The following is a 24601-nucleotide window of genomic DNA, read 5'->3' on the forward strand; positions in this document are numbered from 1 at the left end:
AGCAAGTTGCATTTTTTTTGCGTCCAAAATCATGCAAAAAAAGGACGCATGCGTCACAAAACTGCGTTTTGCATGCGTTTTGCATGCGTTGTGCGTTGCGTCGCCGACGCAACACACAACAACGCAAATGTGAACGTAGCCTAATATATATATTTCCAACCCCTACATGTTCTAGCTGGAAGCCTCTTTCTAGTCCGCCCCATACACACAGGAAATGCCTGAAGCAATGGCAATGGAGTGGTGAAAGGAGTAAACCTCCTAATATTTTTTATGCCTTCCGCTTATTTTTGGGGGGAGGGGGAATAATTGTTTTTGTTTTAACAAACTGCATCGGCTAAACAACTTCTTTACATCCTTTCTAGTTTTTCATTTTTTTTTGCTTTTCATCCCTGTTTTCCAAGAGCCATAACTTTTTTTTTCCATCCCACCAATACGGTCATTCCTCATCTGTATGAATTCCAGGAAAGGTTTAGTTTCCAATATAGGTCAACACTAGTTGGTTTCCACTGTACTGTTCTATCAGGAGCCCTGCAATTGCAACAAAGCAAAATCTGCACTCCAAAAAGAAACATGGCGCACCCCTTCTTTTTAAGTCCAAGAGCAATCTGTGACCTAAATAACAAACCTGTGCATATTTTGCAATTTAAATCAAAGAGATGATTCTTGTGCTGTGCTGTTGTATCCGATGTAGAGTCTACAGGATCTTCTTTTTCTTTTGGAACCTCTTCTTCCTTCTCTAGTGGTTTTGCAACAGGCTCCTGCAACATGAAAGAACATTAAACATTGAATGTCTGGATTTAAAGTTGTTTTGTACCAATCAACAAGATATATCATGAATCAAGTGCTCCCATCACACTGTACGTTCAGCTTCAACCTTTTGTCCGTGCACATTGTCACCTTTGTGGATAAACTGGGTGTTAGTTAGCAGACCCCATGAGGGCCCTTTCCCCTATTATATCCACATGGGACAAACTTTTTAAACTAGTATGATACAAAAATGAGGAATCCGGCACTCTATTTAGTGAGTTTTATTGAATAAGATTAGTGTACGATAAACGTTTTGGTCATCTGACCTTCATCAGTTACACACTAAGCAATTCATATAGGTTCATGAAAATGCATAAGCAAAGTATAAGAGAATCCGGCTCTTAGTATTTCAAATAATAGCATATGCCAGAGGTAAACTGAGCCTGTAAGCAGCGTGTAGGGTAGCAACATCCGGGTGACCACCCTCGCAATGGTGTACCCTGCACATGGCCTACAGGGTTGATGAGAAGATGGGTTGGAGTCAGGCGCACTTAATTCATGAATAGGCGCTTAAGAGAACACAAAATGTCGCATAATAGCACAGCCGCCAGTTGCACCAAAATAATGAGACTTTTCAAATCCTTTTATGCCAGAATACTGGAGTAAAAGCTTTGATGAACTGGACCCTCAGTACATGGTGAGCAGTGACGGGGAAATTGCAGCTCAGCGCTTTGCGTCAACTGGTCTACAAAATGATGGCACCTGGCGCCGCCCACCCCCACCCCCCCATTGTTGTGAACTGCACATTCGGAGGTATGAAAAGCTCACAGCTGATGCAGCTACACCATAGGAGATGTGGTCGGTGCCTGACCGCAGTCTCCTATGCCCTGTGTTTGTTGTGTGTGTGTGTTGTGTTCTCACACTTGGAACACAAGCAAATACAAATCGTAGACTCAGTGAATACTAAAATTAAAAAAAATACTATGGTTAGTTTTAAATTCATTAAAAATATTTGTTTATACAATAATCATTCATTTTAAAAAATGTGATACATTACCTTTATTTTACTATACATGCTAATATGAAGCTACATCTCTCTCAATGATCTACTCTTGTCATCTCCTTATCCTGAATCCAAATACTGCATTAAGAAGGTGGTGAGCTCTGGTTTTAATTTAAATGATTAAGGTGCTACTCTTAGTTCAGACATGAAAAAAAGGTGACAGGTTCCCTTTAAAGCCCCAACTCCGACCTTTTATATGCCCCCAACCTGACCTGTAAGAGAAGAAAAATAACTTTTATTACCGTATTTTTCCAACCATAAGACGCACTTTTTTCCTCCAAATTTGGGAGGAAAGTGTGGGTGCGTCTTATGGTCGGAATGTAGCACATGTGGAGGGGGGCAGCGGCTAGTGGGATCGCACTGTGATCCCACTTGCAGGAGGCAGAAAAATGTCCCCGCTGCCGGAATCCAGCACTGGGGAAACCAGATGCTCCCGATGACTAAAGTGCAGTGAATATTCATTAGCCGCTTCCCCGCCCACATGTCAGCTGAGCAGTGAGCAGCAAATGAATAGTCCTTCACTTACACAGGGACACACATGGTTTCCCCAGCGCTGGATTCCTGCAGCAGCTGGGGAGATCTGTGTGTCCGGTGGAGCAGGGGGCCAGAGGGGACAAGATCGCTGCATACCTTCCTGGGCTGTGCTGAGTGCTGGGCAAAGACCTGTGTGATGTCATGAAGTGGGCGGGCTGGAGCATCACACGACAGCACAGAGCCCTCCCTCTTCTGATGCTATCACAGGTCCTTCAGACTTTCCCACTGCAAGCTTCCTCTTATGACCTGTGCTGTGGAAAGGCAGGGAGGACTCTTGTGTTTGCAGTCATGGGATGCTACAGTTTTTCACCTCACCACAGCGTGGCTGGCTACCACAATTAAAAGGTTAGTCTTTACAACACACAATAAAGCACTCTGCCACTCCTGTGGTGAACTATAACTCCCAGCATGTCATAGGATCTGCAGGACATGCTGGGAGTTATAGTTCTCCCAATGGGATCTTAACCCCTTCATGACCTTGGGATTTTCCGTTTTTCCGTGTTCGTTTTTCGCTCCCCTCCTTCCCAGAGCTATAACTTTTTTATTTTTCCATCAATATGGCCATGTGAGGGCTTATTTTTTGTTGGACGAGTTGTACTTTTGAACGACATCATTGGTTTTAGCATGTCGTGTACTAGAAAACAGGAAAAAAATTCCAAGTGCGATGAAATTGCAAAAAAAGTGCAGTCCCACACTGGTTTTTTGTTTGGCTTTTTTGCCAGGTTCACTAAATGCTAAAACTGACCTGCTATTATGATTCTCCAGGTCAGTACAAGTTCATAGACACCAAACATGTGTAGGTTCTCTTTTATCTAAGTGGTGAAAAAAATTCCAAACTTTGCTAAAAAAATTTTTAAAAAAATTGCGACATTTTCCAATACCTGTAGCATCTCCCTTTTTTCATGATCTGGGATCGGGTGAGGGCTTATTTTTTGCGTGCCGAGCTGGCGTTTTTAATGATACCATTTTGGTGCAGATACGTTCTTTTGATCGCCCGTTATTGCATTTTAATGCAATGTCGCGGCGACCAAAAAAACGTAATTCTGGCGTTTCGATTTTTTGTTTAGCAATCAGGCTAATGTTTTTTTATTGATAGATCGGGCGATTCTGAACGCGACGATACCAAATATGTGTAGGCTTGATTTTTTTTATTGATTTATTTTGAATGGGGCGAAAGGGGGGTGATTTAACCCCTTAGTGACGTAGCCAAATTTTTTAAATCTGACCAGTGTCACTTTATGTGTTAATAACTCTGGAACGCTGCAACATATCCCAGTGATTTTGAGATTGTTTTTTCATGACACATTATACTTTATGATAATGGTAAATTTAGGCCAATATGTTTTGTTGTTTATTTATAAAAAATTTCATAAATATGAGAAAAATGTAAAAAAATTAGCAATTTTCAAATTTGAATGATTATCCCTTTAATCCAGAGAGTGATACCACAGCTAAATATTAATAAATAACATTTACCTCCTGTCGGCTTTACATCAGCGCCATTTGCAAAATGTTCTCTTATTTTGTTAGCATTTTATGAGGTTTAAAAATCTAACAGTAATTTTTCATTTTTTTCAAGGAAATTTACAAAATTTATTTTTTTAGGGACCTATCCATGTTTGAAGTGCCTTTAGGGGTCCCATATATTGGGAAACACCCAAAAGTTATACCATTTTAAAAACAGCACCCCCTGACATATTGAAAACTGCAGTCAGGTAGTTTATTAACCCTTCAGGTGATTTTCAGGAATTAATGCAAAGTGGTATGACAGAAATGAAAATGTGCATTTTTACCACCTAAATGCCGCTAACTTTTGAACAGATTACAACAGCCGTCAGATTCTAAGGCCACTATTTGGCCTTGAATTGCCATGGCAAACATCAGGACCACACAATCATGATCTGAAGGCACCAATTGGGATGAAGAGGAAGCCCCCACACTCTGTTAACCATTTATATGATGTAGTCACTATTGAGTGCAGCATCTAAGGGGTTAAACAGATTTGGATGGTACAAACACTGATCATGGCTGTTGCAGCAAGTTGTCAGCTATAGTGGACAGCTGGCAGCTTCTGGATTGTCACCTGTATGGAGATGCTATTCTGTTATATCTCAAGTCAGTTAAAAGACGTATTGGCTGTCATTAAGGGGTTAAACTTTTTTTTTTTTTTCTTTCACATTTTTTTTTTTACTTTTTTTTTTTTTTACTTTTGCCATGCTTCAATAGCCTCCATAGGAGGCTAGAAGCTGGCACAAAGTGATCGGCTCTGCTACATAGCAGCGATCATGAGATCACTGCTATGTAGCTGAAATGCAGGTGTGCTATGATCGCCGACCACAGAGTGGCGTTCACAGCTACCGGGGATCAGTAACCATAGAAGTCTCAAGGACCTTTATGGTTACTATTCAGAAGCATCGCTGACCCCCGATCATGTGACCGGGGTCGGCAATGCGCTCATTTCCGGCCGCCCGGCCGGAAGTGCCGGTTAAATGCCACTGTCAGCGTTTGACAGCGGCATTTAACTAGTTAATAGGCGCGGGCAGAACGCGATTCTGCCCGCGCTTATTGCGGGCACATGTCAGCTGTTCAAAACAGCTGACATGTCCCGGCTTTGATACGGGCTCACCGCCGGTGCCCTGCATCAAAGCGGGGGTTCTGACCTCGGATGTACTATCCCGTCCGAGGTCAGAAAGGGGTTAAAGCAGCACTCCAGTGTTATTTTTCAGTTCTGGAGTGGTGCTTTAAATATAAGCCCTGTGCCCCCATTCTTATACTCACCCTCCAGCGTCTCCATATAATACTTTACAGCCGCCACACTGGTCCCGCAGCACCATCTTCTACCCGTAGCTTCCAACATAATAACATACTATTATATATAATAACACCACATATAATAGTATGTTATTAAATTTTACTACATTTTTTTTTGCTTCAAATATTTTTTTCCCTATTTTCCACCTCTAAAACCTGCGTGCGTCTTATAGTCTGAAAAATACAGTATACTCACCTGCGAGGCGGTCCGGTCTGAGGGGTGTCTCTATTCTTGGTCCAGCGCCTCCCTTCTTCTTGTGATGCCGTACTACTTCTTGCTTCGTGTGAATGACGCGTCCCCGCGTCATCCACAGAAGTCTCCTCGACATCGAGCTCCTGCGCAGGCGTACTTCTCAGCCCTATTGAGGGCAGAGCAAAGTAATGCAGTGTGCAGGCACTGGGAAAGGTCAGAGAGCCCCAGCGCCTGCAATACTTTGCTCTGCCCACAACATGGTAGACAAGTACGCCTGCACAGGAATGAGAATCTGAGGAGACTTCTGAGGATGAACCATAAAATAGAATTTTGCTCACTATTGTGCTCATTGAGGCTAGGGCTTCCGACAATGGTTACATGTACAGTATTATAGGTTGCTCATGGTAAGATATCACAATTTGGTTGGCCAGTTTCCCATAGAATTAGTTCTAGAAACATTTTAACCCCTTCATGACACAAGATGCACATTTATGTCGTATGTTGTGTCCCCGATTTTGATGCCAGCTTGCATGCCGAGCTCTCATCTTTCCCACCTCATGATGTCCGCGGTCTGCTAAAGACTGACATGCTCGCCATGTCGACTCTTCTCTGAAAGCCAGTGTATAGACTGAATTCATAGGAGACCGTTATTTTCTATATAGATAGCAGTGCTAGTGCACCGCTATGTATAGTACCAGCGATCAGACCATAGTAGGTTCCAATCCCCTAAGGAGATTAACCCCTTCACGACATGTGCATGTCATGTCTCCCCCTTAGATGTGGGCTCCGGCACACAGCCCACATCAAAGTCGCGACATGTTAGCTGTTTTGTACAGCTGACATGTGCACGGAATAGCGGCAGGTGGAATCGCGATCCACCCGCCGCTATTAACTAGATAAATGCCGCTGTCAAACGCTGACAGCAGCATTTAACTACCGCTTCCGGCCATCGGGCCAGAAATGCACGCATCGCCGACCCCCATCATGTGATCGGGGGTCAGCAATGCGTTGGCATAACAACCAGAGGTTTCCTTGAGACCTCTATGCTTGTTGATGCCGGACTGCTATGAGCTCCACCCTGAGGTCGGCGCTCATAGCAAGCCTGTAATTCAGCTACATAGGAGCGATCTGAGCTTCGCTCCTATGTAGCTGAACCGATCGAGTTGTGCCAGCTTCTATATTGAAGGATGGCAAAAGTAAAAAAAAAAATGTTTGAAAAAATATGAAAAAAAAAAAAAAAAATAAAGGCTCAGATGGAGCTGAAACGTCGCCCCGGCTATGTGGGTCGATTAAACCTTCCACATTTTTCACTGAAACTATGGAGTGCTGCCTCTTTTTTGAGTATCTGTGAACTTGGTGCAATCGCTGGACTGGTTGCTGGGGGCCCTGCACCTGAAGATAAGTACAAGTGTTGTGCTGTTCCTTTTTTCTAATATATATATATATACACACATACATACACACACACATATATTTGGTATCGCCGCGTTCAGAATCGCCTGATCTATCAATTAAAAAAAGGATTAACCTGATCGCTAAACGGTGCAGCAAAAAAAATAAATAAAAAAAGCCAGAATTTCGTTTTTTTGGGCGCCGCGACATTGCATTAAAATGCAATAACGGGCGATCAAAAGAACGTATCTAAACAAAAGTGGTATCATTAAAAACGTCAGCTCGGCACCCAAAAAATAAGCCCTCAATCGACCCGAGACCACGAAAAATGGAAACGCTACAGGTATCGGAAAATGGCGCAAATTTTTTTTTTTTTTTTTTTTTTTAAGGAAAGTTTGGAATTTTTTTTCACCACTTAGATAAAAAATAACCTAGACATGTTTGGTGTCTATGAACTCAGAATGACCTGGAGAATCACAGTGGCAGGTCAGTTTTAGCATTTAATGAACCTAGCAAAAAAGCCAAACAAAAACCAAGTGTGGGATTGCACTTTTTTTGCAATTTCCCCACACTCGGAATTTTTTTCCTGTTTTCTAGCACAAGACATGGTAAAACCAATGGTGTCGTTCAAAAGTACAACTCGTCCTGCAAAAAATAAGCCCTCAAATGGCCATATTGACGGAAAAATAGAAAGTTATGGTTCTGGGAAGGAGGGGAGCGAAAAACGAAAACGCAAAAATGAAAAAGGGCCGAGTCTTGAAGGGGTTAGATCTATCAAAACATAAAAAAATAATCAAGCTTTCGCTTTCCAGTGCATCACATGATAAAATGAAGGGCGTCATTCAAAAGTACAACTTGTCCCTGAAAAGACAAGCCCTCATACCTTTATGTGGACAGAAAAAAAAAAAGTTATGGCTCTTTGAAGCAGGGGAGTAAAAATAAAAAATAAAAAAAGCTGGGAGAGCCCCTGAGGTGCCATAACAGCAGAACCACCCATAAGTGACCCCCTTTTATAAACTACACCTCTCAGTGAATTCATCTAGGGGAGCAGTGATCATATTGACACCACAGCTGTGTTGCAGAATTTTATACATTTTATTATGTTTTAACCACAAAACTTTTCTTTTAGCCTCAGATTTTACATTTTCACAAGGAGACATGAGTAAAAATGGTAACAAAATGTGTTACAATTTCGGCTGAATGTGGAAATACCCCATATGTGGCTGTGGAGTACTGCTTAGCCACACAGAGAAACTCGGGAGGGATGGAGCGCTATTAGACTCTTGGAGCACAGACAGATTTTCCTAAAATACCACTACTGACGAAGCCAGTCAGGCAAAATGTGCGTCGAGGCACCTGGCAGCACTACAGCAGCGGATGCCCACCCTCTACTGATCAACCATGGCCACAGGTATCGTATGATTATATTTGATACCTAGACCAGCCACTATATTTAGGCTGGTGTCTGAATTTGAGTACTAGTTTACAAACAAAAAAGTTCATTCTCTAGTATTTCAATTTACAGCATAATAACCTTTGGCTAGTTTACTTTTTTTTTTCTACTATTGTACATCAGATCTTAAATGATTAATGGCCATGTTTGTTTCCTTTTTTATTCATGGATCCTCATACTGAGGCGTTCTATATATGCTATTTTATAGGATTCAGTGTGGAGTGGCTATCATCGTGCAGTTTTGCTGCTTTGTCTTTTTTTTTTCTTCTCTGGTTGTCCTCTGTGAATCTCACTTATTTATTGGAAATTATATTGTTAATTAATGATATATGTTAATAAAGTTTGTTACTTTTTCAATCTCTGCTGCTTCTGTTATACTATATAGTCTTGTACACACAAGTACACGATTACTATATTGTATATTTGGACTGCAGTATTATAGGTTCATAGATTTTCCTAGAATAGTTTGCATATAAAAAGCCCCTAAATGCCAGAAGAGCAGAATCCCCCCTCACGTCACCCAATTTTGACAATGACACCCCTAGGAAATTTATCTACAGGTGCACTGATGATTTTGACTCAATGGGTCTAAAAACGAGCAACAATGGATGCTACCAAGTGAAAATTGCAAATTTCAATTGTAGTGCCCGTACATTGCAGTGCACAGTACATTGTAGTACCCACTTACATTGTAGTACCCATACATTGTGCCCAGCTCATGCTTCTGGAGACACGCACCAGTAAATTCAGTGGGCTTTCATTGCTACAGAAATGCCAAATATGTGAACGTTAACCCCTCTCCGAAATCGGACGTAAGAGTACACCGATGTCGGACTCCCTCACTTTGATGTGGGCTCTGGCGCTGAGCCCACATCTTTTCCGGCACGTCAGCTGTTTAGAACCTATACATCAGTCAGGAATCCCTATCCGACCAGGATTTATAGGTACGTCAACTGTCGTGAAGGGGTTAATCGTCTTCTTGGGCAACTGTGCTACCTGTGAACCAGACTAAAGCAGGTGAAAATAAAAAATTGAAATACTCTAAACTCTTATGAACAAAATAAAAAATATAGCAAGGAAGTTCAGAAAGATGTACCTCCGTTTCCATGGCTTCTGGTTCTTTCATGGGAGCATCACTTTCTATTTCAATTTCTCCTTTATGTGTAATCTTGGTGATTGGGCGCCGTTCAACCTCACGCTGTTCTTTCTCAATCATTTCAATGGTCTAAACAGTGAATGAAGAGCAGAAATAGGAACAGTCAACTGCTGCCAGGTCATCTGTAGCCTTGGGTATTCCAGCAGGTAAAGGTGACAAGATCGGAATTGATTAGTTTTATTAGATTATTGTAACCAGATTTCTTGTGCAGTCGAATAAGCCAATTCATTTTATCCCAATCTTATATCTATCGGTCGTGCTTCTCGCAATTTCAAGAATAAAACTTGGAAATGCTGAAGTAAATGTGTCAGAAGAGAAAACATTCAACAACTGAAACAATAAAAAGTATTAAATAAAAACTAAAGAAATGAACTGGGATACAAACTGGTGTGTATGCAGCATGTAAGCGCTCGTTCACACTGGCCACTGAACAGAAAAAAACAGAAGACTGAAACAATCAGCAAATACCTTGCAGTAATTAAACAGCTATAGAGCATAAAAATAATATAGGGTGCTTAGTTAACACAATTTTGATTAAAAAAAATGCAAAAGCCATCTGACCACTTACGTTTGTGCCTTTGTTTTTTTTTTTATGTAAAGTATTAATCAGTATTGTTTCAATTGTTGAAAATATCAACATTTTTTTAAATAATGTTCCACATTTTAGATCATTAAGGAAAAAAATATATTTAATATATTGTTTTTAAAGGGAATCTGTCACCCCTGGATGATTTAGAGGTATTACTATGGGTATACAGGTGATAGAATGGTTAAACCAGTCTTGCCTGTATACCTCATAGCTGCGGTTTAGATCTTGAGAAATGCAGTTATAATGTGTTATGCTAACGATTTCTGCCAGGCTTCGGGGCGTGCGGTGCCTGGAAGAAATCCCTGCCTCCTGACTTCATTATAATGTCACCCCCCTCGCATTCACGTCACACTGACTCGTTCAGCGCTATAATCCCGTGTATGCGCCATGCATGCGCGCAGTTATGTGAACCCTGTCTGCTATTTTATGGGCAGTGTCTGCATCAACCTTCTGTGCAGGCGCCGGCGAGATCGATGAAGACTCCACAGAGCTCGGTTAGTGTGCGGGTGATGATTTTACTACTGAGCTCAAGAACGCTGCAGTGGTGACAGTGGCGACCAGGACACGTTGGCAGCCTGTTCTACTCCGCTGGAAGAAGGTACCGCTGAAGCACTGCCTCACCACTCAGAGCAGGGCTGCAGAGTTAATGTTTCCTAGTGGTGAGGACAAGTCAGTAGCCTGACATTGGTATGCCTGGCATTGGTAGTGTCATACCATGATGCCAGAGGTGATCTCATCGTCGCTGCTCTGGTGCTTGGAACCCCTGTCACTGCCAAATACTGTAAGTACAGATCAGAGGTGACAGAGGGAAATTATAGCCCAGCACATAGTGCCGGACTACAATAAGATGGCACCTGGCTTCATCTACACCAGTGAACTGGACAGTCTAAGGGTCATGCATAGAAATAAACATAAGAGATAGGGTAAGATGCAGATCACAGTCTCCTTTGGCCTGGGGCTGTCGTATCTGCGGTCATTCTCAGACACAGAGACATCAGCAAACATAAATGGCAGCCCAAGTAGCTGAAGAAAAAAAAAAACTAAAAAAAAAATGTTAATACAGTACATTTCATTTTGACTTAAAAATAAAAGTTGGCATCATTAATAAAAAATAAACCGTGTGATACATTCCAAGTATTACATAACAAATACAATCACAGAGAGAACTCTTTTTAAAGTAGAGCGGTAATGTATGCTGTAAATATTAATTGATCTTACATGTCTGTTTTCTCTTTGTCTCCATGCTGCCAACTCTCTAGAGGCCAATTCCTCTGGAGTCATCTTGATCAGATGTTCAGGGGTGATGTCTCCTTTCAGTACTCTCTTGTATAGTACCTGGCAAAGAAAAATGAAGAGCAATTTTCACAGAGCATGACTACTTGAATAGCTAACAGAAGCTTCCATTGCTCCGCTAATACAGTGCTTAGATCATACCGGAACTTACATTGTTTTTAGGATCTTTCAAATTGAACATTAAACTCCTGTATTTATTTTTGTATTTCGAGTCCGTATCTCGATAAAACGAAAACAGCTCCTTTTCAATCTTGGCTGATACTTTTGTAGCTCTTTCTTCAGGAATCTTAGAGTTGGACTCTGAAAGCCTAAAATAAAAAAAAGGATCATTTAAAACTGTATTTTTGTTCCCTGAACCTCATACTTTTATGCATTGTGTGTTTCATCATTTTTATGTTATGATCCCAGCAGTCCATGCATTTTGTGGTCATCGTTAGGATCTCAAAATGCAAAGTTATGAGAATAAACCAGAAGTGCCTTCTTAAGTTCTGGATTTCCTTGCCAAAATAAAACTTTCACTTCAAGCCTGAAATGCTTCAAAACAAGTAAAGACATGATGATCATGTGATGTATGCACCCCCTGCTTGTGCAGTCAGCGTAGAAGCCCTGTGCAAGGGGCTGCAAAGCTCAAGGCAACCTATGACCAACTCTAGAACTTAGCAACTACAGTATTTTTCAGACTATAGAACGCACGTTACTAACGATGTGCTCAGGTTTACACAACAGAAAATAGGAAACAGATAATACCTACAAAGTAAAACAGTACACTGCGTCTGGGTGTCCGCACCAGAAAATGATGCACAGCAGGGCACACGTTCACTCAGTCGCCACCAATATGGTCAATGGCCGCTTGGGACATACGCCCGAATCCCGTTTTGTGGAGTTTGGACGCAAGCACCGACAGGACCACTGAGCATGGGACAAAGCACAATGTGAAAGAGCCCTTACAGAACAGTGTGAGTCCTTTTTCTGTTTTTTTTTTTTTTTTTAATAACGACATGTAATTATTATTGGTATTGTTTTGGATACACCTGAATTTTCAATCACTTTTTATAAAATTATTTTGAGCCAAGATCAACAAAACAGCAGTTATGGCATCATTTTCCATATTTTTTTTTTCTTTAAACACCGTTCACCATACAGGAAGAAAAATAATACACTTTAACGATACGAGTTGTTACGAACCTGGCAATGCTTTACTAGTCCCACAAGGGGACTTGAACCAGAGATCCTTTGATCGCATTGATAATGCACAGTACAACTTGTGTAATACAGTGCATTATTTAACCCCTTCATGCAGCGGACCTTTTTCGTTTTTGTGTTTTCGTTTTTCGCTCCCCTCCTTCCCAGAGCCATAACTTTTTTATTTTTCCGTCAATATGGCCATGTGAGGGCTTGTTTTTTGCGGAACGAGTTGTACTTTTGAAAGTCATCATTGGTTTTACCATGTTGTGTACTAGAAAATGGGAAAAAAATTCCAAGTGTGGTGAAAATGCAAAAAAAGTGCAATCCCACACTTGTTTTTTGTTTGGCTTTTTTGCTAAGTTCACTAAATGCTAAAACTGACCTGATATTATGATTCCTCAGGTCATTACGAGTTCATAGACACCAAACATGTCTAGTTTTTTTTTATCTAAGTGGTGAAAAAAAATTCCAAACTTTGCTAAAAAATAAAAAATGCGCCATTTTCTGATACCCGTAGCGTCTCCATTTTTCATGATCTGGGGTCGGTTGGGGGCTTATTTTTTGCATGCCGAGCTGGCGTTTTTAATGATTCCAATTCGGTGCAGATACGTTCTTTTGATCGCCTGTTATTGCATTTTAATTCAATGTCGCGGCGACCAAAAAAATGTAATTCTGGCGTTTCGAATTTTTTTCTCACTACGGTGTTTAGCGATCAGGTTAATGCTTTTTTTTATTGATAGATCGGGCTATTCTGAACGCGGCGATACCAAATATGTGTAGATTTGATTTTTTTTAATTGTTTTATTTTGGATGGGGCGAAAGGGGTGATTTAAACTTTCATATTTTTTTTATTTTTTCATATTTTTAAAAACTTTTTTTTTTTTTTACTCCATGGGAGGCTAGAAGCTGGCACCACTCGATCGGCTCTGCTACATAGCAGCGATCTGATGTTCGCTGCTATGTAGCTGAAATGCAGGTGCGCTGTGAGCGCCGACCACAGGGGGGCGCTCACAGCAGGCCGGCATTAGTAACCATAGAGGTCTCAAGGACCTCTATGGTTACCATCCTGATGCATCGCCGACCCCCGATCATGTGACGGGGATCGGCGATGAGGTCATTTCTGGCCGCCCGGCCGGAAGCGCCGGTTAGATGCCGCTGTCTGCGTTTGACAGCGGCATTTAACAGGTTAATAGCGGCGGGTGAATCGCGATTTCACCCGCCGCTATTGCGCGCACATGTCAGCTGTACAAAACAGCTGACATGTCGCGACTTTGATGTGGGCTCACCGCCGGAGCCCACATCAAAGGGGGAGGCACGACATGCGCAGTAATAGTACGGCGCATGTCGTGAAGGGGCCGGTCATTGACCAAAGTTAGCCTATCAAGCCTGGCCAATGGCAGGATCTTAGACTGAGGAATATGACAGACACAGATGCCATTGTGATCGCATTGCTGTTTTGGTGTTCCTAAGTAGGTTAGATTTGTCACTTGAGATGGGCTTTTTTTATAGATGCATTATTCGTTTCTTCATAAAAATATCTGAAATTTGATAAAAATTTCCAAACATTGGCAAATTTTTAAGTATGCATTTTCATGTCCTCAAACCAGTTACTTATAGCACATCAAATACATAATAAATGACATTAGCCATCTGTCTAATTTACATACACAGGATCATTTTTCTAAGTTTATTGCTCAAAGCTGATTCATAAGACACACACCCTCGTTATGACAACTGCATCCTTTAACACTGTGATGTTCCTCTTCATAATGTGGCCACAGATGGAGGAACGTGTGACCAGATGTGTCCTTTTGCATTTTCCATTGCAACACATTGCTCCTGCATTAGCTTCCTGGATGCAGTATTTTGCAAGGGAGGATGAGGTGTCTGGTCACCAGACCGGAGTTGGCTGGGGCACAGATCTTAACTTTGTGCTAATCACACAACTTTATTGTGCATCTTAGTGCACAAATTTTATACATCAGCATTAACTTACCTTTTTACCCCTATGGGGAGGATTTAGCAAAATTGTTAAAACAAGAAACTACTTTTGTTGACTACGGAAACCAATCAGCTGGGTCATTCCATATCAAGTGATCCAAATATGAATATTTTTTTTTACCTGACGTCTTTAGATTTTTTTCCTTTTTTGTTTTTATGAAGTACAACTTTAGTTAATTACAAATTAAAAGTTTAGAATTTTTTTTCTTCATCAGTTAATTTTTTTTACAGATTTTTAAAGTTTTGAAAAAGTGCGGATTTTGGCCTGGTATGGCTTTACATTTTTTATCATATCTCGGGCTAGAATTAAGATAAAGAGTTGGGAGAGGCATCATTGTTCTCAGAACGGTAGCGGCTTTCATTTGATATGTCACAAGATTATGTTTCTTTATATTTTGTTGAAATCAAATTCTAAATTTTGATGCGCAATTGTGAAAAAAACGTATGTTTTAAAATTGTGAAAACATGCATGTGTGTTACTTGTGTTCTTCTTTATATTTGTACAGGGATTCAAATTGGGACTTGTCTAATTTTTTTTTTTTTTTTTTAAGACTTGAATCATCAGATTTTATGTTTGTGTGAGTTTCTTCCCTTTTTCTTTTCAAATTACAACTTATTGAATTCAACATTTATATGCAACAATAAAGAAAACACAAAAAAAAAATACTGAAGTGCCAGAATAAATACATGTTAATCATCATAACACAACTTGGGCCGGTTTCACACGTCAGTGGCTCCGGTACGTGAGGTGACAGTTTCCTCACGTACCGGAGACACTGACACACGTAGACCCATAAAAATCAATGCATCTGTGCAGATGTCATTGATTTTTTGCGGACCGTGTCTCCGTGTGCCAAACACGGAGACATGTCAGTGTTCGTGGGAGCGCACGTTTTACACGGACCCAATAGAGTCAATGGGTCCGCGTAAAACACGCACCTCACACGGACATTCTCCGTCTGGGGTCCGTGTGCGTGCAGGAGACAGCGCTACAGTAAGCGCTGTCCCCCCCACATGGTGCTGAAGCCGGTATTCATATCTTCCCTGTAGCAGCGTTTGCTATAGAGAAAATATGAAGAATAGTGTTAAAAATAAAGATTTAGGTGTCCGCCGCCCTCCCACCCCCTGTGCGCCCCCCCGCTGGTCAGAAAATACTTATCCGGGTCCCCCGTCGGCTGTCGCTCCTTCCTGGTCTGGCCGCGCGTCCTACTGTATGCGGTCACGTGGGGCCGATCAATTACAATCATGAATAGTCGGCTCCGCCCCTATGGGAGGTGGAGCCACATATTCATGACTGTAAATGATCGGGCCCACGTGACCGCATGCAGGAGAAGCCGCGGCAAGACCAAGAAGGAGCGACAGCCGACGGGGGACCCGGGTAAGTATTTTCTGACCAGCGGGGGGGCGCACAGGGGGTGGGGGGGCGGCGGACACCTAAATCTTTATTTTTAACACTATTCTTCATATTTTCTCTGCAGCAAACGTTACTGCAGAGAGGATATGAATCGCAGCTTCAGCACCATGCAGAGTGGGTACCACACGCTCCGTGTGGTACCCACTCGCCATACGGGCGGCACACGTGTGCCGCAGGTATGGCCTCCGTGAGTTCCCAGGCACACGGACACGGATAACTCCGGTACCGATTTATTCCGGTACCGGAATTATCTGGACGTGTGGGACAGCCCTGCTCAGCATTTTCAACCTGAATTCATTGAACAAGCCAAAAGAAAAAAGGTGATCACATCCTCAAGTGTGGTTTTCCAAATGCAGTCTCATCCTAATTATATGTTAAAAACAAGATTAAAAGAACTAATATTTTTACCACCTATTTATACACGTAACAATTTTTTTTTTTATTATATCCCTAAACATGTCATTTATGAAGTGTTTAAGAAGAATAGTACAGTAGTTGACCCCTTCATGACCCAGCCTATTTTGACCTTCATGACCTGGCCGTTTTTTGCAATTCTGACCAGTGTCCCTTTATGAGGTAATAACTCAGGAACGCTTCAACGGATCCTAGCGATTCTGAGACTGTTTTTTCGTGACATATTGGGCTTCATGTTAGTGGTAAACTTAGGTCGATAATTTTTGCGTTTATTTGTGAAAAAAATGGAAATTTGGCAAAAAATTTTATGTGACACAAAATAGTTAATAAATAACATTACCCACATGTCTACTTTACATCAGCACAATTTTAGAAACCAAATTTTTTTTGCTAGGAAGTTATAAGGGTTAAAATTTGACCAGTGATTTCTCATTTTTACAACGAAATTTACAAAACCATTTTTTTTAGGGACCACCTCACATTTGAAGTCAGTTTGAGGGGTCTATATGGCTGAAAAAGTGACACCATTCTAAAAACTGCACCCCTCAAGGTGCTCAAAACCACATTCAAGAAGTTTATTAACCCTTCAGGTGCTTCACAGCAGCAGAAGCAACATGGAAGGAAAAAATGAACATTTAACTTGTTAGTCACAAAAATGATCTTTTAGCAACAATTTTTTTTATTTTCCCAAGGGTAAAAAGAGAAACTGGACCCCAAAAGTTATTGTACAATTTGTCCTGAGTACGCCGATACCCCATATGTGGGGGAGGAACCACTGTTTGGGCGCACGGCAGGGCTCGGAAGGGAAGGCGCGCCATTTGACTTTTTGAATGAAAAATTGGCTCCAATCTTTAGCGGACACCATGTCGCGTTTGGAGAGCCCCTGTGTGCCTAAACATTAGAGCTCCCCCACAAGTGACTCCATTTTGGAAACTAGACCCTCCAAGGAACTTATCTAGAAGCATAGTGAGCACTTTGAACCCCCAGGTGCTTCACAAATTGATCCGTAAATATGAAAAAGTACTTTTTTTTCACAAAAAATTTTATTTTAGCCTCAATTTGTTCATTTCCACATGAGCAACAGGATGAAATGGATCCTAAAATTTATTGGGCAATTTCTCCTGAGTACACCGATACCTCACATGTGGGGGTAAACCACTGTTTGGGCACACGGCAGGGCTCGGAAGGGAAGGAGCGCCATTTGACTTTTTGAATGAAAAATTAGCTCCAATCGTTAGCTGACACTGTCATGTTTGGAGAGCCCCTGTGTGCCTAAACATTGGAGCTCCCCCACATGTGACCCCATTTTGGAAACTAGACCTTCCGTGGAACAAATCTAGATGTGCGGTGACCACTTTAAACCCCCAAGTGCTTCACAGAAGTTTATAAAGCAGTGCCGTGAAAATAAAAAATCATTTTTCTTACCTCAAAAATTATTTTTTAGTCCGCAATTTTTAATTTTCACAAGGGTAACTGGAGAAATTGGACCCCAAAACTTGTTGTCCAGTTTGTCCTGAGTACGCCGATACCCCACATGTGGGGGAAAACCACTGTTTGGGTACACGTCGGGGCTCGGAAGGGAAGTAGTGACATTTTGGAATGCAGACTTTGATGGAATGGTCTGCGGGCATCATGTTACGTTTGCAGAGCCCCTGATGTGCCTAAACAGTAGAACCCCCCCCCCCCCCAAGTGAACCCATTTTGGAAACTAGACCCACAAAGGAACTTATCTAGATATGTGGTGAGCACTTTGAACCCCCAAGTGCTTCACAGAAGTTTACAACGCAGAGCCGTGAAAATAAAAAAATATTTTTCTTTCCTCAAAAATGATGTTTTAGCAAGCAATTTTTTATTTTCGCAAGGGTAAAAGGAGAAATTGGACCCCAATAGTTGTTGCCCAGTTTGTCCTGAGTATGCTGGTACCCCATATGTGGGGGTAAACCACTGTTTGGGCGCACTTCAGGGCTCGGAAGGGAGGGAGCATCATTTGACTTTTTGAACGCAAGATTGGCTGGAATCAATGGTGGCGCCATGTTGCGTTTGGAGACCCCTGATGTGCCTAAACAGTGGAAACCCCTCAATTCTAACTTCAACACTAACCCAAACACACCCCTAACCCTAATCCCAACTCTAGCCATAACCCTAATCACAACCTTAACCCCAACACACCCCTAACCACAACCCTAACCCCAACACACCCCTAACCCTAATCCCAACCCTAACTACAACCCTAACCCCAACACACCCCTAACCATAACCCTAACCACAAGCCTAATCTTATCCCTATTTCCAACCCTAGCCCTAAATCCAACCCTAACCCTAAGGCTATGTGCCCACGTTGCGGATTCGTGTGAGATTTTTCCACAGCATTTTTGAAAAATCCGCAGGTAAAAGGCACTGCGTTTTACCTGCGGATTTCCAGTGTTTTTTGTGCGGATTTCACCTTCGGATTCCTATTGAGGAACAGGTGTAAAATGCTGCGGAATCCGCCCAAAGAAAAGGAATGTAAGCCGCAGCGTTTCCGCGCAGTATTTTCCACACCAGGGGCACAGCGAATTTGGTTTTCCATAGGTTTACATGGTACTGTAAATCTGATGGAAAACTACTATGAATCCGCAGCGGCCAATCCGCTGCGGATCCGCAGCCAAATCCGCACCGTGTGCACATAGCCTAATTCTAAGGGTATGTGCACATGCTGCGGAAAACGCTGCGGATCCGCAGCGTTTCAGCAGCTGCGGGTCCGCAGCAGTTTTCCATGAGTTTACAGTTCAATGTAAACCTATGAGAAACAAAAAACGCTGTGCACATGCTGCGGAAAAAACTGCGCTAAAACGCAGCGGTTTACATTCCGCAGCATGTCACTGCTTTCTGCGGATTCCACAGCGGTTATACAGCTGCTCCTATAGAAAACCGCAGTTGTAAAACCGCAGTAAAATCCGCAGAAAACCCGCGGTAAATCTGTGATAAATCCGCAGCTGTTTTGCACTGCAGATTTATCAAATCCGCTGCGGAAAAATCCGCAGAGGACCAGAATACGTGTGTACATAGCCTTACCCTAATTCTAACCCTAGCCCTTAACCCTAGTTCTAACCCTAACCCTAGTGGAAAAATAAAAGTAAATATATTTTCTTCATTTTATTATTGTCCCTACCTATGGGGGTGATAAAGGGGGGGGGGGGGGTTCATTTACTATTTTTTCATTTTGATCACTGTGATCCATGGAATGAATCTGCCGGCCCGCAGATTCGGCGGGCGCACTGCGCATGCACCCGCCATTTTGGAAGATGGCGGCTCGCATGGAACAGACGGATGGACCCCGGGAGGCTCGGTAAGTATGAGGGGGGGGGATCGGAGCACAGGGGGGGGGATCGGAGCACGGGGGGTGGGATCGGAGCACGGGGGGAGCAGACAGGAGGACAGGGGAGCGGACAGGCGGATGGAGGGGAGCAGAGCACAGGACGGAGGACTGGGGAGGAGATCGGTGGCGGTTGGGGGGGGGCAGATCAGGGTTTCCAGCCATGGCCGATGATATTGCAGCATCGGCCATGGCTGGATTGTAATATTTCACCACTTTTCATAGGTGAAATATTACAAATTGCTCTGATTGGCTGTTGAAAGTGAAACAGCCAATCAGAGCGATCGTAGCCACGGGGGGGCAAAGCCACCCCCCCCCCCCCCCGGGCTAAAGTACCACTCCCCCTGTCCCTGCAGATCGGGTGAAATTGGAGTTAACTCTTTCATCCGATCTGCAGGGACGCGATCCCTCCATGACGCCTACGTGGCGTCACAGGTCGGGAAGGGGTTAAATCGTCGTTTTATAAAATATGAACTAATCAAACAATTAATAGTACGTTATTAAACTGGCCTTTTATCATCAATTTGTCCCTTCTAGTGGGTGAAATGTCATCTTGTCCATAAGCGCTTACTAGCAATGGCCATTTCCTTCTGTGTCAGAGTATGTGCGGCCGGTCATGGTGCTCGGCTCCACCTGAGTCAATATCTGATTTTTGTTCACTTTTACAATGTCTGTTTTTCTTGGATACACAAAGGACGGCGCCGGACCAGAAGGTGCAGAAAAGTCCTTTCTACGTCTTCATTTTCACAATCTTTGGAGAGTACAGTAGCCGCCACCAGCGCCAATCATATTCACAGATCACATCACCAGTTATGCCACCCATTGCCAATCTTGTGCCACCTTCTACCACTTCATCGACTTCACTCTCTTTGCTGAATGAAAAAATCCTTGTTTTTATTTCTGTTTCACTACATGGGATGACAGTGTGGTATTGCTGAGTCCCCTTTCTGCTTCCTGTTACCGAGGTTTTCACAAACTCTCCTCCTCCTCTTCGTATTCTTGGTTTGTACAATACATGAACTGGATGTTAAGAATATTTTTCTCCCTCCATTTGAGAAGTTGCCTGGGTGATAAGATTTGGTGTGAATACGGCCTCTGGAGGCCCGAGCTGCCGGCCTGTCATCTGCTCTGCAGTCACCGTCTACCCCTGGTCATTCTCAGCCCTAACAAAGCTTCTCCTCTGTCCTCTCCTGCTTCTAAGCTGTAACATAATAAAATAATACAGTAATATCTAAAAATCATGGATTATTTGGTAAATATAGACCCCACACTGTTACACCACAGGCTGAACAGATCTGAAATCAAGATTTTTTGAACTGACACCGTTTTATTTTTTAAAATATGATCCCATCAGGATCCCAGCTTGTATTTTGCAAGCATAGCAGGCACATGTACAGTTTTTGAAATTTTTAAACTAAACCTTTTTTTCAGAAATGCATTTTAAAGTTTTGCGCTTGCGTTCGCATAGGTAAAATATTATCAAAGATACTCTTGTGACATATCTGGTGACAGCCTGTACAGTTCTGAGTAGTATGGTGTTTATTTTATTTCTCTGTCTTTTTTCTAGCCTGAGTTATGGGGAGAAATGTAAAGGCAGGCAACACCGAAATTCGCACTTTTTCCGAACTTTGAAAATCAATAAAAAATAAAAAAATATATCTAGAATTTTTTTTTCTTCACATTTTGCATTCTCGGACACACTATTACCAAATAACAAAATCTCAGAAGAATTAAAAATATAGTGGTAAAAATCATTGGTTCACTTGACATGGAATGACCCAGCTCAGCTTTCATTTCACTACAGTGATTTAAGAAATAAGAGCTAAGCTGTGATTGGTTGCTATGGGAAACAAAGCGTTTTTCCTTTTGATTTGAGTTTTAAGAAAATGAGGCTCAATGGGCATAATTCATCAAAGCTTTCACACCACAATTCTGGCTGTGAAAAATCGTAAAATTCACAACTTGGAGTTGCAACAACATTTTGCAACTGAAAAAAACGGCCTAATCACCACAGTTCGACTAATTCATGATGAGCTGTGGCATTCCCAACTCCATAGATCTCACTCCAGTACCTGACTTGAGTGAGATTTGATGAATGGTATGTACGGAGCCACACGTCATTCATCAGATGCTCCAGATTCATGAAGAGACATGCACCACTTATGAATCAGGAGCCTCTGACTCCAGCAACCCTCTCATCAAGACAGGCGTGAACAATGCCAGTCTAGATGAATCGGGACCAATATCTTTTAGAAAGAGGTAACTGCTTGGTCTTATTTGCTCGACAGAAGGAGAGAAAGCAGGAATGCTCTATGACGACCCTTTCTTTCCTGGATTTCTTTTTTTTTTTTTCCACTAAAGGTACCTTCACACGAAACGACTTTACAACGAGAACGACAACGATCCGTGACGTTGCAGCGTCCTGGATAGCGATATCGTTGTGTTTGACACGCAGCAGCGATCTGGATCCTGCTGTGATATCGCTGGTCGTTGATTAAAGTTCAGAACTTTCTTTGGTCGTCAGATCGGCGTGTATCGTCGTGTTTGACAGCAAAAGCAACGATGCCAGCAATGTTAAACATGGAGCTAACGACCTGTGAGAACGATAAGTGCATCACCGTTACGTCACAGGATCGCTCCTGCGTCGTTCTGGAGCTGCTGCGTTTGACATCTCTACAGCGACCTAAACAGCGACGCTGCAGCGATCGGATCGTTCTCGTTGTAAAGTCGTTTCGTGTGAAGGTACCTTAACACTTATCCAAGAAGTATATTTTCTCCTTGCGGAGATCGACATGCTAAGCATGCCGAGATGAGGAGACTTAAAGCCACAATGCTCCTCTGGGTAATATGCTAATTATGCAAATTGTCTCTTCAGAGATATCTTTCCACAGCCAAACCAGATCTCCGCTTTGCACTGACGAGGGGCAGTACCCCGAAACACAGTGTCTGCAAATTGAGATTCTGGTTTGGCTATTATCCTAAGTCATATGAAAAGGTTCGTTAAAGGGTCAACATTGAGTTGTAGGATTGCTACCTTCCAATAGGTGGCACTAGAGTTCTAGCTCTCTTCCTCTCTGAAGAGACAATTTGCATAATTCACTAACACCTGAAATCATATCCCTGTTAAACTCCTTAGATGTTACTGTTGGCTGCGGCACTGGAGGATTAACCTTTTAAGGTCAGAGACACACTAGAGTATCACATGCAATGTGAGAGCATTGGATGTGTTATGCTATTGACACTCCGCTCCAGCTCTGCTGCTAGCGTGAGCCTGAGTGTATCACAGCACAGGTGCGGAGAATACGGAGAAATTAATTTCTCCATCTCCTCCATTGCCGACGTCCGAGGGAATCGTACTGAACTCAGGTGATATCAGAGTTCAGTGTCATGTTTCACATGTATCCACAGGCTTACATGGGAAAGTGCAATCCAATCTCGGATGCAATCGCAGCGTGCTGCCATTATTTTTTCATGTCAATTCGGCATGAAAAAAAAAATCTCAGATGTCAGTTACCCGATAGGTTAACATTCGGCCGAGTGAGATCTGATTTTTTATCGGATTGCACTCGTCCGATTACATCGTGGGTGCGAGTTCTAAGACTGGCGTTGGATCAAGCACAGTTCCTAACTGGGTGCCAATCACACAACATAACTGTGCATCTCGCTGCATCATTGGCAGTACACAAAATGTTATACATCAGCATTAGCATACCTTTTCACAAGTATATCTTTTAAAGAGTGGCGAACGCTTTGCCTTATTTGCTCAACAGATGGTTTTGGTGTAGATGGAGAGGCAACAGGAATGCTGGATGACGACCCTCTCTTTTCTGGTTTTCTTTTTTTCAGGTCTATCTTTTCATTTACACCTGAATTAAAAATCAATGAAATACGTTAGCCGATACTTATAGTCCATTACTCAACCAATATATCTATATTTTCAACCAAGCGTTTGTATTCTAGTAATGTGTTTGCTACACAAATAGAAAACAAAAGTGTATTTAATTTTGGTAATTATGGTTAGTATATAATACTCTGTTCACATCATGTTTTCCCTAAGCGTTTTGCGTATTTATTGCTGCTCATTCACCTGATAGAGGCCAACAAAGTGTCCCTTTGGCTTCAAGCTGGGCTAGTATGCATTTGACTATATAGGAAAACATTGTCGGCTGCACGGCCATATACAGACAGCTAAGAGTATACTGTATGTTATAGGATTTCTAAACCTTGTGGTCATTGCACTCAGAATAAACCCCAGAATGGCAACCTTCAAGTGATACCAATATTCTAGGTACAGTATTCAAGGTGCAGGACTTGTGTGAAGTCAGGGTGGTGCGTAAAAATCTTGCTTTTTTGTTTATTATTTAAGACAATCTGATGACAACTACACATTTGCAAATTTACAGTTACGCATTATAGCTAAAATGGGTGTGCCACCAGATACTAACTGAGCAAGAATTCTGAATGACACAAGGGAAACAGCATTCTTTGACAAATAAACGTTTCTTTTTTGTTTTACCGGTCTTCGTCTTTTCATCATGAGTGGACGCAGTTGCAGTATCTTTTGTAGACTTTTCACGTCTTTCCTCTGACACTCTGTGGGCTGCTGTGGCAGAGTTCTTGCGATTAGAAATGGCTTGTTTCTTCAAATCCGAATCCTTGCTTTCTGTGGAATGCCTACTATCTCCAGAGATCTAAGAGAGAAAATAACTTTATTTTCATTTTGAAAGGTTTAACCCCTTTACCCCCAAGGGTGGTTGATGACCAGGCCAATTTTTACAATTCTGACCACTGTCCCTTTATGAGGTTATAACTCTGGAAAGCTTCAACGGATCCTGATGATTCTGACAATGTTTTCTAGTGACATATTGTACTTCATGATAGTGGTAAAATTTCTTTGATATTACCTGCGTTTATATGTGAAAAAAACGGAAATTTGGCAAAAATTTTGAAAATTTCGCAATTTTCCAACTTTGAATTTTTATGCCCTTAAATCACAGAGAT

The 24601-nt window shown here is 42.1% G+C and overlaps 1 protein-coding gene across 3 annotated transcripts in view; it reads right to left on the minus strand.

Annotated features, from left to right (window-relative positions):
* PHF3 (PHD finger protein 3) overlaps positions 1-24601 on the minus strand; it is a 128514-nt gene that overhangs the window by 33968 nt on the left and 69945 nt on the right. For all 3 annotated transcript variants that reach the window (XM_077289972.1, XM_077289973.1, XM_077289974.1), the window contains exons 6-11: positions 24117-24291; positions 23313-23466; positions 11383-11539; positions 11157-11273; positions 9290-9418; positions 626-758 (exon numbers count right to left, since the gene is read on the minus strand). In XM_077289972.1, the coding sequence (XP_077146087.1) occupies positions 626-758; positions 9290-9418; positions 11157-11273; positions 11383-11539; positions 23313-23466; positions 24117-24291 (865 nt within the window). The remainder of the gene's footprint in view (positions 1-625; positions 759-9289; positions 9419-11156; positions 11274-11382; positions 11540-23312; positions 23467-24116; positions 24292-24601) is intronic.

This window comes from Ranitomeya variabilis, chromosome 2, assembly GCF_051348905.1.
Source record: "Ranitomeya variabilis isolate aRanVar5 chromosome 2, aRanVar5.hap1, whole genome shotgun sequence".
Classification (NCBI taxonomy): Eukaryota; Metazoa; Chordata; class Amphibia; order Anura; family Dendrobatidae; genus Ranitomeya; species Ranitomeya variabilis.